Raw genomic sequence first — 15,984 nt, 5'->3', positions numbered from 1 at the left:
TTCGTATGCTGGTAATGTTGTAAAACCCATAGCCGTAGGGCCTTTTGAGTGCAGTACAATTTAGCGGTAGCATTGCCATATGTTTGGCTTTGGTGATGGCTGCACCATGAGGTTGCCTCACGCCGTCACTACCACATCGCCCTATACCAATAGTCCAATATGAGCGCCACAGCAACCCACATCTTTGCACATGCACCGGGATTCCATTTGTTACATCCACAGACCTCCATTGTGTTGTAATGTGATAATGTCAAAGTCATGTTTAAGCCGATCTATGTTGTCGTGGAAACCGTCTGACTCTTATCAGAAGATACATCACCGGGAGTCAATAATATATTTTAAAAGCATATAGGGACCATAACAGAGTCAGTAATTACAAACTGCTGTTTTCATGGCTAACATTATACTGGGCATTTTTTCAAGAGTACATCAAAAGAGTTACAATGTTGTAACTAACACAACTATATTTCTGGTTACAAGCATCACATTTGTATAGTAAATACAACTCTCACTTCAAATATAAACATAAGTCTGGTGTTTAATCGTAACACCTAGGCATTCAATCGAGCTAGTTTTGCTTGAAAAAAAAGGTAACGAGCACGTGTAATGCTAGCTTCGACCAATAGCTTGAAGTAGCCTTGGTATCGGGGGCATTCTGATATCAACTAGACCCTCGAGAATCTGAACCACCTCTCCCATTGTTGGTCGATCAAACTCCTTATCTTGGATGCACCAACATGCAACCTTGCAAACCAGCTCAGCCTCGTCAAGATTGACACCACCCTGTAATTTGTTATCTAGCAAACTCTCCACATCTCCTTCGAGAAGCTTATGTGTGGCATGCACAGGGAAATAAACATCAAGGTTGCCACCACTAGAAGATGGTGCACACGAGTTCCTTCTTCCAGATATCATTTCCAGCAACACCATCCCATAGCTATAAACATCAACTTTTGGTGTAATAGGAACGCCAGTAATCCATTCAGGTGCAAGGTACCCTGCAGTTCCTCTAATTGTAGTCAAGACTCGGCTGTAATCCCTTCCTAAAAGCTTTGCCATCCCAAAGTCTGCAATTTTCGGGTGGAATGAAGCATCAAGAAGTATGTTTTCTGGCTTAATATCACAGTGTATGATGCAGTCTCGACAGCTCTCGTGCAAGTAGGCTAATCCTCTGGCAACTCCCAGGGCTATCTTATAACGAGCAGTCCAATTCAACATCATAGGATTGGCTCGAAATAAATGGATATCAAGAGAGCGGTTTGACATGTGTTCATAAACAAGCAACCTCCTAGAACCCTCACAACAGAAACCAACAAGCTTAACTAAATTGATGTGCTGAACGGCTCCAATCGAGCTCACTTCTGTTCTGAATTGCTTCTCTCCTTGATAAGCACCATCAAGCCTCTTCACTGCTATGGAAACTGAATCGTTTATGAACCCCTTGAATACAGAACCAAAACTGCCTTTCCCCAACTTATCTGTGAAATTTTTTGTTGCACGGTATAAATCAGTGTATCGAAATACAATGATTCCATTACAACCTTGAGCATCATGCACTATGCGGACAGACCTCTTCTGTTTGTTGCTCCAAAACATTAGTAGGAGGATGAGTGCGAATAAGCCAAGGGCAGAAACACCTGTACCAACTGCAACTTCAATAAGGATCCCTTTTCTCTTGTTTTTCAAACTTTGGATATCTTTAGCAGAAAGGCGAAGGTAAAGAGTTTCTCCGTTTGCATAGATACTGACACCACACTGTACCTGTCTTGTGTTGAGCAATTCATTATGCCAGATAGAACATCCATTGTTGCTAAAGGAATACGCTGTGCAAGAGCAATTATTCAGGCAAAATTGTTTGCACTCACTCTTGCTTTTAGCAGCCTCTACTATTGTGGCATTGTGTGGCAAACTAACACATGATACAGAGTAGAAGTTGTCTGTGGTATGTGTTGTGCTTTTGTTGCTACTGCAGTCTAATGGAGTATTTCTCGAGCACCCACCGGTTCGATCTTCTACCTCCCAGTCCTTACGGGATGTGATGGTGAAGCCCTTCATACACTTGCAATCTAGAAGTGGATTATCAGTGCAAATTGTGAAAGGTCCACAAACCGCATAGACATCACATGGAGTTCTTGGTTTGGCGAAGACCATTTGCCAATCCTTTGAGCCCTCGAACCAAACGAACACCTTTAATTGACCGGAGACATCAATTACATGACGAGTAACCGCTTTTTCATTTAGTAAGCTATATGTGTAGTACCTCTCATGGTCAATATTATGGACAAATTTTGAAATCCATCTAACGTTTCGTGCCATCTCTGGAACCATGGCGAAGGATTTGCCATCCCATGCACCACTGGACCAATATGGTACAGAGTGGTCCAGTCGTGCAAGCAATAACTGGTCAACACCACTAGGGTCTACCTCATAGCAATACACACCGGTAGCTGGGTCGACCAAGTTCTTCCAAGAAACTATACGGCGGTTCAGGCCAGTGACCTTGTCCCATCCAAGCTTTGACCCTGGGAAAAATGTATCTGTTGGCTGATCAAAACTCTGCCACAAAACTTCTGATGAGTTTGAAGAGTTAGTCAGTCTGAGATTTCCACTATCCGACAGCACAGCGGTGGTGTTATTTCTTTTGATATTTGCTTGTGTTGACCAGATCATGGACTTGGTGGATCGGCTTAAGATGGCAAGGTTGCCATCCTCAGAGATTGTGAGCTCCAATGAGGTGGTGTTTTTTATTGGATTGTCTCTATTTGCAACCCATACAGAAGTAAATTTGGGGACTGTATTGAACCATATGCCGAGGTACCAGTTATTCGTGTTTCCAAGGGATTTGTCGCTTGTTTCGAAGAAGCCAAGAGCATACCTGCCATTTTTGGAGATGAGCTTGTTGTTGACGCCAACTGCTTGGCCTGCCAAGATGGTGTCCGTCGTGGTAGAACTTGCTGGGATACATAGGTACAAGAGCAAGGTGAAAACAATGAGGAGAGGCATGATGAACTGAAGAGGAGGCAAGTGTGCGGATGAAGAGGCTGCAAATATAGGATGGGTGCTCGAAAGTCTTGCAATTGCAGTAAATAAGCACGGTGGAGTCAACAGTCAATTAAAACAGCACAGACTATTTGAATTGACATTTATGCTACTAGTGGTTATATGATCAACTGCGTCGCATCCACGGAATCACAGAAGGGCAATGATGTAACCTGGTCGTTCTGGACTGGGTTTGAGTGGTGTAGAGGAGAGGAGTGAATGAAGAAGAACGCGTGGGCATGAGATCCTACCATTTGGCTGCTGGTCCACATCAAGGCATTTACCACCTCAGGTGCTATCCTGATCATAAGTTGTCATGTTTTAGCTGATTTCTAGAGGCTCATTATATTCATCAAATTATTACAACTTCCTCTTTTGTAAGGCTACAAATTGCTGCTATGAGATAGACTAGACTTCATATATGCAAACAGATGTCAGTTGATGCAGATCGTGTTAGGTTGTCATTAGCATTATTACACTGCTGTGAAGTGTTCTATTTATCACCTCTGTCGTTCTCAGTATGTTCTTGACATATCAAAAAGAGGGCAACAGGCAGGACTCATCTTGAGCCTGCCGTCTAAAAAATGTACGAGTGCTTTTTATCTGTCTTTTGCACAATGCATCACTGCAGGTAGTGCTGTAAAAATTGTTCCGACTCATATTTTAGCTCGGCTCTGGATGTTCTGGGAAGAAATAAGTTGAGTATGAGCGTCTTTTGTAGCTTGGTTGAAAAATGCGCCATGCCTGAGCAACGGCTAGCTCACCCGTTTTTGACTCTAAGATGGCTCGAATTACCAACTCTTAACATGACATAGTCTTCTAGATGGTGCTTTCACTGTCAATTTCTGTCGTCTCATTGTCTCACATACAACCAATTATAATTAGAGAAGAAAAACGCATTTAGTAATAAATCTAATAATATCAATTTGCACTATTTTTCCCTTAATAAATAAATGCTTAAAGTTAGAAACGGTTTGTTGCTAAAATTCCACGAAGACTTGTACTCCAATTTGACATAGGAAATGATAGAATGACACTGTGATAGTTACTTGGGAACATGTGACCTTGGAATTTTCTCCATTTTTTATCCTCCTGAAAGTAGCTCGAAATCGTCACAAGGTCACAACCCAGCATGAGACAACTTGGAAGCTAGTTGTTTGACCTTTCTGTTCCGAGACTCTTTTAGCTCTTCCTTTAAACTCGAGTCAATCTGAACTGGCTTGTCTCTTGCTAGTTTGCTACAAGTTGAGCTCAAATTCAGCTCATCACTTGTAGGAGCATCTCCAACATGCGCTGTCCCGCGCCTGCGCAATAAAAACCGCCGGTATGTAGCGCACAGAGATGAATTTGCTCCTCCAGCAGGCGCGCTATCCGGGGCAGCGCTGAAAATATTTTGGTGCCCGCTGCGTTTTGCACTATCCGAGACGCCATATGTGATGCGTCGGCTGCAACGCGCGGTATCTTTTCGCACGCGCGCGAAGCTTCAACGGCTGGAAAATTCACCCCGCGCCTTCCATTTCCCCATCCGCGCCGCCGCCGGTCGATTTCGCCGCCGCCCCCGCCCGAGTTCGCCGCCGCGCCGTAGATCTGCCTCCCCCGCGCCTCCTTCCGGTAGTTTCGACCGCTCCGCCGCGCTATACCGAGCAGCCGCCGCCACCATCGACGGGCACAAGGCTGGCGCTTCCGACGACACTTCTTCTCCTTTGCGCCTCCTCATCTTGCTAGCGGCGCGCTCGAGCGGCATCCATGTCGTCATCGAGCGTACTTTCAACATGGCGTAGCCAAGATGCTCGCCAGTTCGCTCGCAACGTATGCGCCTCCACCGGCCGCCAACATTTTCTCCAATTTTTTGCTACAAGCTAGTAGTAGTGAAGTCATTTCATATGTATATTTGTAGAGTTCATCATACGATTCATCGAACCACGAGTATGGCATAGAGGAAAAAGAGATATCCATACTATTAGCATACCGTGCCGTCAAGAAGCCAAAAATAGATGGATCGGTGTTCGGTAGATGATACGTGTGGTGACCCGGCATACCACTGCATGGTGTAGTATGCAAGTCTGATATAACACCAATGAAACACCGTTCCACTAGTATTATATCGCTCAGAGTGGTACAACAGAAACATATGCGGGTCCAAGGCATGTCTATAGAATTACACACAGACTCTGTTACATAAGATCATCACAGCCTCCTACTTTACAATGAGGTAAAACTGCAAATAAACTCCAGAAGAACGACTCGTAGTCTAATCCTAACACGAACTCTACTTGTAGAGTATTTAGCTATCTACAGAGGCTATGAATAGATTCTAGCTAAAATAGGAGCTAGGTTTAGGAAGCTAGTTCCTTTCTATTGCTAATCTAGGTTTTCTCCTTGTTGGATGTGGTATCGGACTCTTCTGACGAATCCTGTCCCGTGAAGTAGTTGTTGACTCCTCGGTCTTCGAGTGGCACTGTAGATCCTCCTTTGATGCCTCCAAATCTAAGCAGGGGATTTAAGAGTGGGATGAGTACGAGCGTACTCAACAAGTTCATTATAGGAAAGAGGTGTTTAATGCACTAGCTACGGCATTAGACCAGAAAGTCTAATACCAATGCAGGTTTTCATAATCATTTCTTCAAAAGGTTGTTTTTATTCAGAAGAACTATGTCCGTCAGCCTTCACCGGTTTACTAGAACTTCATGGAGCTCCTTTCCGGCCGCGTTCGCAGTTCCTTATCCCGGAACAGGGAGTGACAGGTCACGGTTCTTTACACTCCGCAGAGGTGTGTTGCTTTACCCATAAGAGATCTTATCCTTGTTGCCAACCGAGTTGCAGGCTCGTCCACACTTCCTTTGGTGTGAGGTCAGGAGTAAGGTCATAGCCAATCATATTCCTCCGCTACCTCGCACACCCACCCGTTGTTGGATGCCCCGACCCTGGGTCCACGCCGGTCCCATTATTCCCGTAATTTCAGGGTGGACCCCGACCACGACGACAGTGCTGGGCTCTACCATACACTCCTACGCCGGTAGCTGCAACCCATCATAGACCACATTACCGTGGGGAATTAGAGTGGGATCCCCACCCTCCGGTTGTTCCGCAAGATACAACTGCTACGGCAAGCAATGCTTTACCGTGGGGAATTAGAGTGGGATCCCCACCCTCCGGTTGTTCCGCCAGATACAACTGCTACGGTAAGCGCATCCGTTGATGTACAAGAGGTGGAAATACGATTGACTAGTCCGTCCCATTCCAGATCTTATGGTTAACACGGGTATTACGGCACAAGAATCACTGGCGACATTTGTTGTTTAATCCTAGATGGATATAAAACCTTGCAATGGAACCTCCACCATATCAACACAATCCATGGTTCCATTGCCCACCACATAGTCATATTCATAGTTATGAAAATAGTGGTTTTGCTTTTTATGCAATAGTGATAAACATAGTACTTTGCAAGTAATTTGGTAAAAATACTCAAATGGCATGAGCAAGTGATGAACTTGCCTTTCTTGATCGCAAGATTATGCGGACAAGGTCTTCGATACGCAATAACTCCAAATTCTGAAATAGCATCATCGTCCGGTAAGGACGATGTTTAAAAGATTGCCAAGGATGCAATAATGCATAAGTATGAGATGCAATCGCTCTAAGCGTGACCTAACCCCGATGATTTAGGATCAGTGAGTTGTAATGATTAGCTCAGGGTGTGTTGCACTTTTAAAGTGATTCACAAACAAGGTTCTTATTCAGGGTTGTGTTGTTTTTAGAATTATAAGCAGATGGCAAAATGAATAGTAACAATCATACACAACCAGGAATAGTAGTCGTATAATAAGTAAAGAGCAGATTGTCAATTTTAAGTTCTATAGTGCATGGTTGATGATTACTTGTTATATTCTTCAAAAGAATAACTTTTGAAGAACATGTTCTTATAAGCGGGGTTGATGATGATTCCTTATTTTCTTCAAAAGAATAACTTTTGAAGAACATACTTCTTAAGTAATAAGAAGTATATCGATTAGGGTTGAGGCGGTTTAGGTTTTACCATTGGTTCTATTAAGTAAGGAATAATAGGCTCCTAAATAGGATGGTGGATAAGTATCCAACACTAGTAGGGTTTAGTGGAATATGGTTATGTAATGCTCAAGACTTGGCATGGTTGCTCCTAAGGTTTATCATATTGATGTGATGCTAAATAGGGATAAATAAAGGTGATGGCTTTGGTAATAGGATCTAGGGTTTACACTTGATTGACCCTACTTGATTATTTAGGTCTGATGAAGATGACCACATGGGATATCCATATATTAGTGATAGGTCTTCTACATTTATGTGGCCAGGACAAGTATGTAGTTGCGACTATGGTTCTATGCTTTGAAAGAAGGTACCATGATCACATGTTCTAACCTAGGGTTTAGGTTAGAAGCAATTTAAGGTTCCTATTGACTAATGGAGCTAGGGTATGGTGTATAATTGAATTAGGGTTTTAGGGTTCCACATAGAATGATGGGGTTGTAATATTCTTCAATATGGAATTAGGGTTTGCTATTTACTATATTGATCTATGATTAATATCTTCATTTTTTAAGTTGAAGTTATTAGTAACTTGGAAATAAAAATAATATTGAATTAGGCATTTTATTATTTTTAAACAATTAATAATTATTAGGGTAATTATTAATCAGGGTTTAAATCTCTCTAATAATGATTTAATAAGTTCCAAATAAAGAAACTTAGTTTTAATGTTTTCTTTATTTACCTTACTGGTTTTTATTTATTTTATAATCTTTTCCTAATTATTGAATTTTTAATTCAATTATGAACAAAAGAAATTGCTTAAATAATAAGTGTTAAATACTTAAATTTTTATTACAAATAAAAATTTCATATTATATTTTTATTGGATAGAGTTTTCTTTTCTAAGAATTTTGATATCTCATTTATATTTTTCTCGACTTAAATTGAATTTTCTAAATTCATTTGAAGTTGCGAGAGATTATTGGATTTGAATTAAAATGAAAATGAAATGCTAACCGCACCCGGGCTAACCTACACGCGAGACCGACCAGTGGGCCGGTGGTCCACGTGGACTGCCACGTGAGCTTGGACCGAGTCAAAATCGGTGACTCACCACGAGGGCTCACCGCCGGTGGCGATTGAACACGGCGGCGACGCCGAGAGGGCTCCCGCGGATGTGTGAATGGTCTGGGTGGATGCGTGGCCTCCTACTGGACCTAAAGGTGGCGGCGCCGCTCCGGTTTGGTCACCGGAGCGTGGCCGGCGACGACGTGCTGCGGCGGCGCACACGGGCTAGCGACGCGGAGGCGATGCAGGGCTTAATTAAGGAAGACGGGGGTACTGGGAGGTCCACGAGCTCACCAGACGCGCGTTGGAGAGGTCGAAGAGGCATGGGGAGGTCTCAGTCGACGACGAACGGCGACGTCTGGTGGTCACCGGCGAGGAATTGATGTCGCGATTCAATGACCTCGAGGCTTCCCGCCAAGCGCGCGTCGACGACGAGTTTGCTTGGGGACGATGCGGAGCTCCGGGGCTTCACGGCGGTGCTTGGGGTGGCTCCGGTCATCGGCGGCGAGAATCGGCCGGGCGGCTAGGGTTTGCGTCCGGGAAGAAATAGAACGAGAGGAGGAAGAAATCGGAGGCTAGGTTCGTCGTTTAGGGTTTTATAGTGTGCCGAACGCGCCCGCCACGTCTTCGGTCGAGGAGGAGCTGCCGGCGACGAGGGGAAGACGGCCACGGCGTCGCGCTGGCCTCCATGCGCCGGGGAAGGGGATGAGGATGAACTCCTCATCGTTACTTTAACGAAGGGGTACGTGGGCTGCTTAGTGGGCTGCTCCCGGGTGGTGGCTTGGGCTGCGTTGGTGGACTCCTGCTCGGGCTCTCTGCTGGGCTGCCGAGGTGGGCTACCGTGGCCGGGTAAGCCTTTTTCTCTCTTTCTTTTTCTCCTCTATTTTCCGTTTTGTATTTGCTCATTTAAATTTATATTTGAATTCTGTTATTTTTGCAGATCTTGCTTATTTGATTCATACAATTATTAGTACAAGGCACTGCAGATACTTTAAAGATTATTGCGGTGTATTATAAAATTCAATAGGAATACTAGAGCATTGATTTATTAATTACTATTGGGATTTGAATTAAATAACCATATATGCATTAGTTTGAATATTGCCCTTGGAAATATCCAAATTACTTTCCCAATGGTTGTTGATCTTACTTAATGATATATAGAGTTTTATTTGTTTTTTTTATCTTGCAAGAAACAATTCCAAAGTAATGTTTATTTATGAATTTCAAATAAGAGAGTGATTTGGATGGCATAATTTCATGTGCTAAAATGTAATTTTCCTTTCTCTTGTGGATTCAATTCTGTTTTGAATTATGGGAAGTGATCTCTTGCTTATCATTTGATGTGTATGATTATGTGTTAACAAATTAGAACATAAGGTTTACTTTATGGACAATTCTGGGGTTTCAATACTATTAACCTAGTGACACATGGGTTGGAACTCAAATATGGTTTAGGTTTATAGTGGTGATCACCCAAGTGATACACAAACCAGGGTTGAGATTTACTTGGGTTGTAGAGATGAGATGACACCATTTTGCATGAGCTAGGGTTTAATCCCCCTAACCATGATAAGGTGTTTACTTGCTTAATATTTCATGTGCTTCTCTAATTACTAAGGTTTTGAGAATGGACTCTATTTTATTCCATTGGACTTCTATTAGAATCCTTAATCTATTGAGAAAGTAATTAAAGTGGTTATGGTTCTTTTTATAGTTAACTTTGGTCATATGAATGGATGATTTCTCACCATATTAAGTATGGAGTTTTACACTAAGGTTTTCTTATGTTTCTTAGGTGAGGAATAAGTGGAATGCAGATGTGGTAGATGTAGGATAACGTTGCATAGAAAACAAAATTTTTCCTATCGCGAACACGCAATCCAAGCCAAGATGCAATCTAGAAGACGGTAGCAACGAGGGGATGATCAAGACTAACCCTTGAAGAGATTCCAAAGCCTATAAGAGTAGGCTCTTATTGCTGCGGTAGACGATCACTTGCCGCTTGCAAAAGCGCGTAGAAGATCTTGATCACGATCGGTTCCGGTGCCACGAACGGGCAGCACCTCCGTACTCGGTCACACGTTCGGTTGTTGATGAAGACGACGTCCACCTCCCCGTTCCAGCGGGCAGCGGAAGTAGTAGCTCCTCTTGAATCCGACGAGCACGACGGCGTGGTGTCGGTGGTGGTGGAGAAATCCGGCGGAGCTTCGCTTAAGCGTGCGGGATGTGGTGGAGGAGAGAGACCGCTAGGGTTTGGAGAGAGAGGGGAGGCTAGGGCGCCGGCCAAGGGCAGCCCTAGGTGGTGCGGCCAAGAGTGGGCAGCCCCCTCCCTCTCCTCCTCATTATATAGGTGGAAATCCCCAAGTGTTGGTATCCAAATCTTCGAATAAGACCCCAACAATGAAACCTCCCATATGTAGGGAAACCTACCCAAGGTGGGAATCCCACTTGGGGTGGGATTCCCCCCTTCCATGAGGGGGTTTGGCCGGCCACCCTAGGGGAGTCCACCTTGGACTCCTCCCCTTTAGGGTTGGCTGGCCATGCAAGGTGGAGTCCCTCCGGGACTCTACTTTCCATGGTGATTTCTTCCGGACTTTTCTAGAACCTTCTAGAACCTGCCATAAATGCACCGGATCATTTCCAAACTTGGAATATGACTTCCTATATATGAATCTTATTCTCCGGACCATTCGGAACTCCTCGTGATGTCCGGGATCTCATCCGGGACTCCGAACAAATATTCGAACTCCATTCCATATTCAAGTTCTACCATTTCAACATCCAACTTTAAGTGTGTCACCCTACGGTTCGTGAACTATGCGGACATGGTTGAGTACTCACTCCGACCAATAACCAATAGCGGGATCTGGAGATCCATAATGGCTCCCACATATTCAACGATAACTTTAGTGATCGAATGAACCATTCACATACGATACCATTTCCCTTTGTCTCGCGATATTTTACTTGTCCGAGGTTTGATCTTCGGTATCACTCTATACCTTGTTCAACCTCGTCTCCTGACAAGTACTCTTTACTCGTACCGTGGTATGTGGTCTCTTATGAACTCATTCATATGCTTGCAAGACATTAGACGACATTCCACCGAGAGGGCCCGGAGTATATCTATCCGTCATCGGGATGGACAAATCCCACTTGTTGATCCATATGCCTCAACTCATACTTTCCGGATACTTAATCCCACCTTTATAGCCACCCATTTACGCAGTGGTGTTTGGTGTAATCAAAGTACCTTTCCGGTATAAGTGATTTACATGATCTCATGGTCATAAGGACTAGGTAACTATGTATCGAAAGCTTATAGCAAATAACTTAATGACGAGATCTTATGCTACGCTTAATTGGGTGTGTCCATTACATCATTCATACAATGACATAACCTTGTTATTAATAACATCCAATGTTCATGATTATGAAACTAATCATCCATTAATCAACAAGCTAGTTAAGAGGCATACTAGGGACTCTTTGTTTGTCTACATATCACACATGTACTAATGTTTCGGTTAATACAATTATAGCATGATATATAAACATTTATCATAAACATAAGGATATAAATAATAACCACTTTATTATTGCCTCTAGGGTATATCTCCAACTGTCTCCCACTTGCACTAGAGTCAATAATCTAGTTTACATTTGTAAAGATATAACACCTTGGCCTTCTGGTGCTTTATCATGTATTGCTCACGGGAGAGGTTTTTAGTCAACGGATCTGACACGCTCAGAAACGTATGTATTTTGTAATTCATTTGCGTCTCAACGCATCACTCATTTCCAAATGAGTTGGCATTATATATGTTTGATCTTCTGGTGGAACCTTAATTCCGCTGTCTGAAATATGTCACTTATATTGTCACACACAATATAGCTTCAAAGTTCTGACTCTGTCGGAACTACACCAAGTTCTCAAAGAACCTCTTGACTTAACATCCTTTGTCATTGTCAAAACAATGACATGCTCTGCCTTCTTTTGTAGAATCCGTCACAATATTTAGAACTCTTCTAAATCTAGCATAGACAACTTCTAGCTCATTGTGCTACCTTTTAAACAACACTTAGTCTAATTTGAGATTGAAATTATATTTTATATGTAACAAAACCAATATCGGTGTAACACCTTACAGCGATTTGTTTGTCATTTCTTCATACAAAAATATATATATATCCTTAGTTCTTCTAAAGTACTCAAGGATATTCTTACTCGTCGTCCAATGATCATCATATGAATCATTCTCGGTATATGCTCATAACACTTTATAGCACATGATATCCGATTGTGTACATATTATTCGTGATCTATAATCACTCATGTGTTTTTACTCATTGAGTGTCAGATACACTCAAGTCTTGTCAAACCTTCACATGACAAGAACATTTTCTTAATATTTCTATATTGAACTACTTCAATATCCATCATATGTACTTTGACTTAAACTTATTTATGTGTTTCAATCTATCTTCATAGATCTTGACACTAAATTTGTTTCAGTCCATATCCTTTCATTGAAGTTAATTTCTCAATGAAACCTTTTAATCAAGTATATAATTACATCATTTATAACCAACTATATGTCACCTACATAAAGTATTATAAATGTGTCTTAGCGCTCCCACTTAATTTCTTGCAAATGCAAGCCTCTTCATCGTCTCTGATGAAATCAAAAACTCTTTGACTATTTCATCTGGTGAAGATTCCAACTCCGTGATACTTACTTCATCCAATTGAAGCTTGTATACCTATCTAGTATTCCACGGACCAGCAAAACTCTTGGTTGTATCTTATATACTCCTTTAATACATACTTCTGATAAGTAATGTATTTTGCCATCCTACTAGAATAATCCATATAGACTATAAGCATTTCTACGGAAGATCTAATCTTATCGTAGTCAACTCTTTGAACTTTGTCGTAAACAATTTTTCAACAAGTCGAGCTTCTTCAAGGATATTTCATCCAAGTCTATAGATCCATTTACTTTCAAAAAGTATTCATCTATTATGGATTTCATGGCGCATGGCCATTTTAACGGAGTCAGGGCCCATCATAACTTCTTTGTTTGTAGTTGGTTTATCATTGTTCAAAATCAATCCTTTGTCCACAAATCATTTATTTGATCACAAAGTAAACCATACCTACAAGGTTCAATATGTACTTCGATCTCCATGGCTAAAACACTTTGTAGTCATGGGAGCCATGATCGTTGTGGCCGCTTCCGAAACCAATTCCGATGCTGCGCTACTCTGATCATTATGCTCAGGTTCATAAACCTTATCAAATTATATTGTCCTCCCACTCAAATACTTCACTAGAAACAATTTCTCGGAAATAAGAAACATTGACAAACACTTTTGTCTTTGTCTCGTGGAAAGAATTCCCAATTAAATCTCTGGGATAACCAACAAAGACATTCATCCGATTTTGGTTGTAAACTCTTAGACCAAAATTTAAAGAAAGGACTATTAGGGTTTATACCCATGCCATAACTCTTATGGTGTCATTTCAACGGATCATGATGATGCTCTATTCAGTGTAAAAGCGGTAGTCACTAAAGCATAATCCACAAAAATATAATGGCGTCATAATATTTTATCTCATCATTGATCCAACAAGGTTTGGATACATCTCTTGGATACTTCATCATCACTATGATACTCCAATAAATGTGAGTTGTAGAACAATTTCATAACTCTCTTAGATGTTCGCTAAAACTCGTAATTCAAATATTTTCACCATGATCCAATCATAGATATTTGACTTTTCTATTACGATGATTTTCACTTCATGCTGAAATTTATTTGAATCCATTCAAATGTTTCAAACTTCTTCCTTATTGAATATATCCACATATATATACTCAATTCATTGTTGAAAATTTTCATGAAGTAGAAGAATCTCCCGCACACAACTATGCCCAGTGAACCACATACATCATCATGTATTTTTCACTAAGTTAGTTGCCCGTTCAACTCTTGGCCTATGAACGGTATTTTAATCATTCTCTTTAGAAAAGATTTGCAAGCGCCAAATGATTCAAAAATCAAATAACTCCAAAATCCATTTGCATGGAGTTCCTTCATGCGTTCCTTTCTAACATGACCTAAATGGCGGTTCCACAAATACGTGGAGTTCAAATCATTTGCCTTATGGCATTTTAGCGTCAGTGTTATGTATGTGTGTTTAACCATTAAGATTTATAATAACTTATCCATCGTACATGGAGTAATGTCATAATTTGAACAACTCATTGTTTTCATTTGACCAGAGCAAAATAACAATTATTAAGTTCTTTATTATAAATTCTAAGGGCTAGATAGAATGCCAACGACGAACATAATAACACTTTATTTTGTTCCAGACGTGTATTCCTATCATATTCCTTGTCAGTCACTTAGGCCATTGTATTCTTGTATTGTGTTGTTTTGTATGACACTTCATACCAACCAATATAGTACTAATACCCAATAATTTCATAGTGTGACCTAACTAGGAATACAACCATAACACGTATATCATTTATATACACCTGAGCTAGACTTTCTAATCTTTTCTTTCTTTCTGCCAAAATATCTTTTGCAGTTTCTCTTTTAGCTTTCCTCATTATTCAGAAAAATACTTGAACATCAATAACTTCTAGGTTTGTTGGTCAAATACCAATAAACTTGAGGTTCTTACTTTGAAGTTGATCATCATATGACAAGTGTTCCGGATTTCTCTATTAATAACCTTTTAATATGATGAACAATTTCACTCATAATTTTATCCATCATATCATGACGAATTTTCGAGACCATGTCTGTACATGCTAGGCTCGTAAAGTTTAACCTTAGTATTCGCATGTGCAAATCTGGCTTGTACCCGTTGTAAGCACACGTAGAATCTATAACACCCGATCATCACGTGATGCTTCGAAACGACGAGTCTTAGCAACGGTGCATACTAAGGACAATCACTTCATGGATATGCGAATATCGTTAGTGCCCCAATAGTTGGAGGATTGGGACGCCTTACGTCTTCAACCTTCGTACATTCCCATAAAACTTATGAGTTTATGTAGTCTCACCAAAATATATTCTATCATCTTGCAATAAGGTCTTAGATATCACATATATCTCATACCTTGATTATTTCTGAAAACTAAATTTTCAGCTCCTTATTTTTCAAACAGATTTGAACTTCAAGTTTTACGGAGACAAGATAACTTTAGGTACTAATTGAAACCACAACTCTTTGAATCAACAATGTGAGGTTTACTAAAAGTTTGCAATAGGACTTAATCATTTCTTGATTCTTTAACAATACGGTACTAGTCCGTAAAGTTTCTTATCAGACTTAACAATATTTCTATCTCAATTACAAGACTAGCGCATGATAGAAAACGGATGCCAATACTACAAAATTAATTCAAAATACTACTCAGACTATGTTTATGATAATTAGTTCATGTTTTAATCTAATTACTAATGAACTCCCACTTAATACAACATCCCTCATAGTTGTTAAGTGGTACACGATCCAAATCCACTACACCAAAACCGATCATCTCGTGAGATGATGTAGCTTCAATGGTGAACATCAACATGTTGATCATATCATCCATATGACTCATGTTCAACCTTTCGGTTTCCGTTGTCCCGAGGCCATGTCTGTACATGCTAGGCTCGTCAAGCAAACCCAAGTATTCCGCGTGTGCAACATGGCTTACACCCGTTGTATGTTGAGTTTATCACACCCGATCATCACGAGATGCTTCAAAACGTCAAACAATGCAACGGTGCATACGAGGGGAGAACACTTTATTATCTTGATATTAATGTGAGGGATCATCTTATAATGCT

General features: G+C 41.0%; 1 protein-coding gene across 1 annotated transcript; it reads right to left on the bottom strand.

Moving 5' to 3' along the window:
* Nucleotides 1–326: 326 nt before the first annotated feature.
* Nucleotides 327–3,065, bottom strand: LOC124702839 (G-type lectin S-receptor-like serine/threonine-protein kinase At2g19130). Its single transcript, XM_047235020.1, has one exon. It carries the CDS (start codon nucleotides 3,001–3,003, stop codon nucleotides 610–612), a length of 2,394 nt encoding a protein of 797 aa, XP_047090976.1. The 5' UTR covers nucleotides 3,004–3,065; the 3' UTR covers nucleotides 327–609.
* Nucleotides 3,066–15,984: the final 12,919 nt, after the last annotated feature.

The sequence above is a fragment of the Lolium rigidum genome, chromosome 1 (genome assembly GCF_022539505.1).
Source record: "Lolium rigidum isolate FL_2022 chromosome 1, APGP_CSIRO_Lrig_0.1, whole genome shotgun sequence".
In the NCBI taxonomy this organism is placed as follows: Eukaryota; Viridiplantae; Streptophyta; class Magnoliopsida; order Poales; family Poaceae; genus Lolium; species Lolium rigidum.
The sequence above is the reverse complement of the archived record's forward strand: the minus strand, read 5'-3'. Positions and strand labels throughout refer to the sequence as shown.

Coding starts and splice junctions, on each gene's coding strand:
- LOC124702839 (XM_047235020.1), bottom strand. CDS start 3,003: ATGCCTCTCCTCATTGTTTTCACCTTGCTCTTGTACCTATGTATCCCA.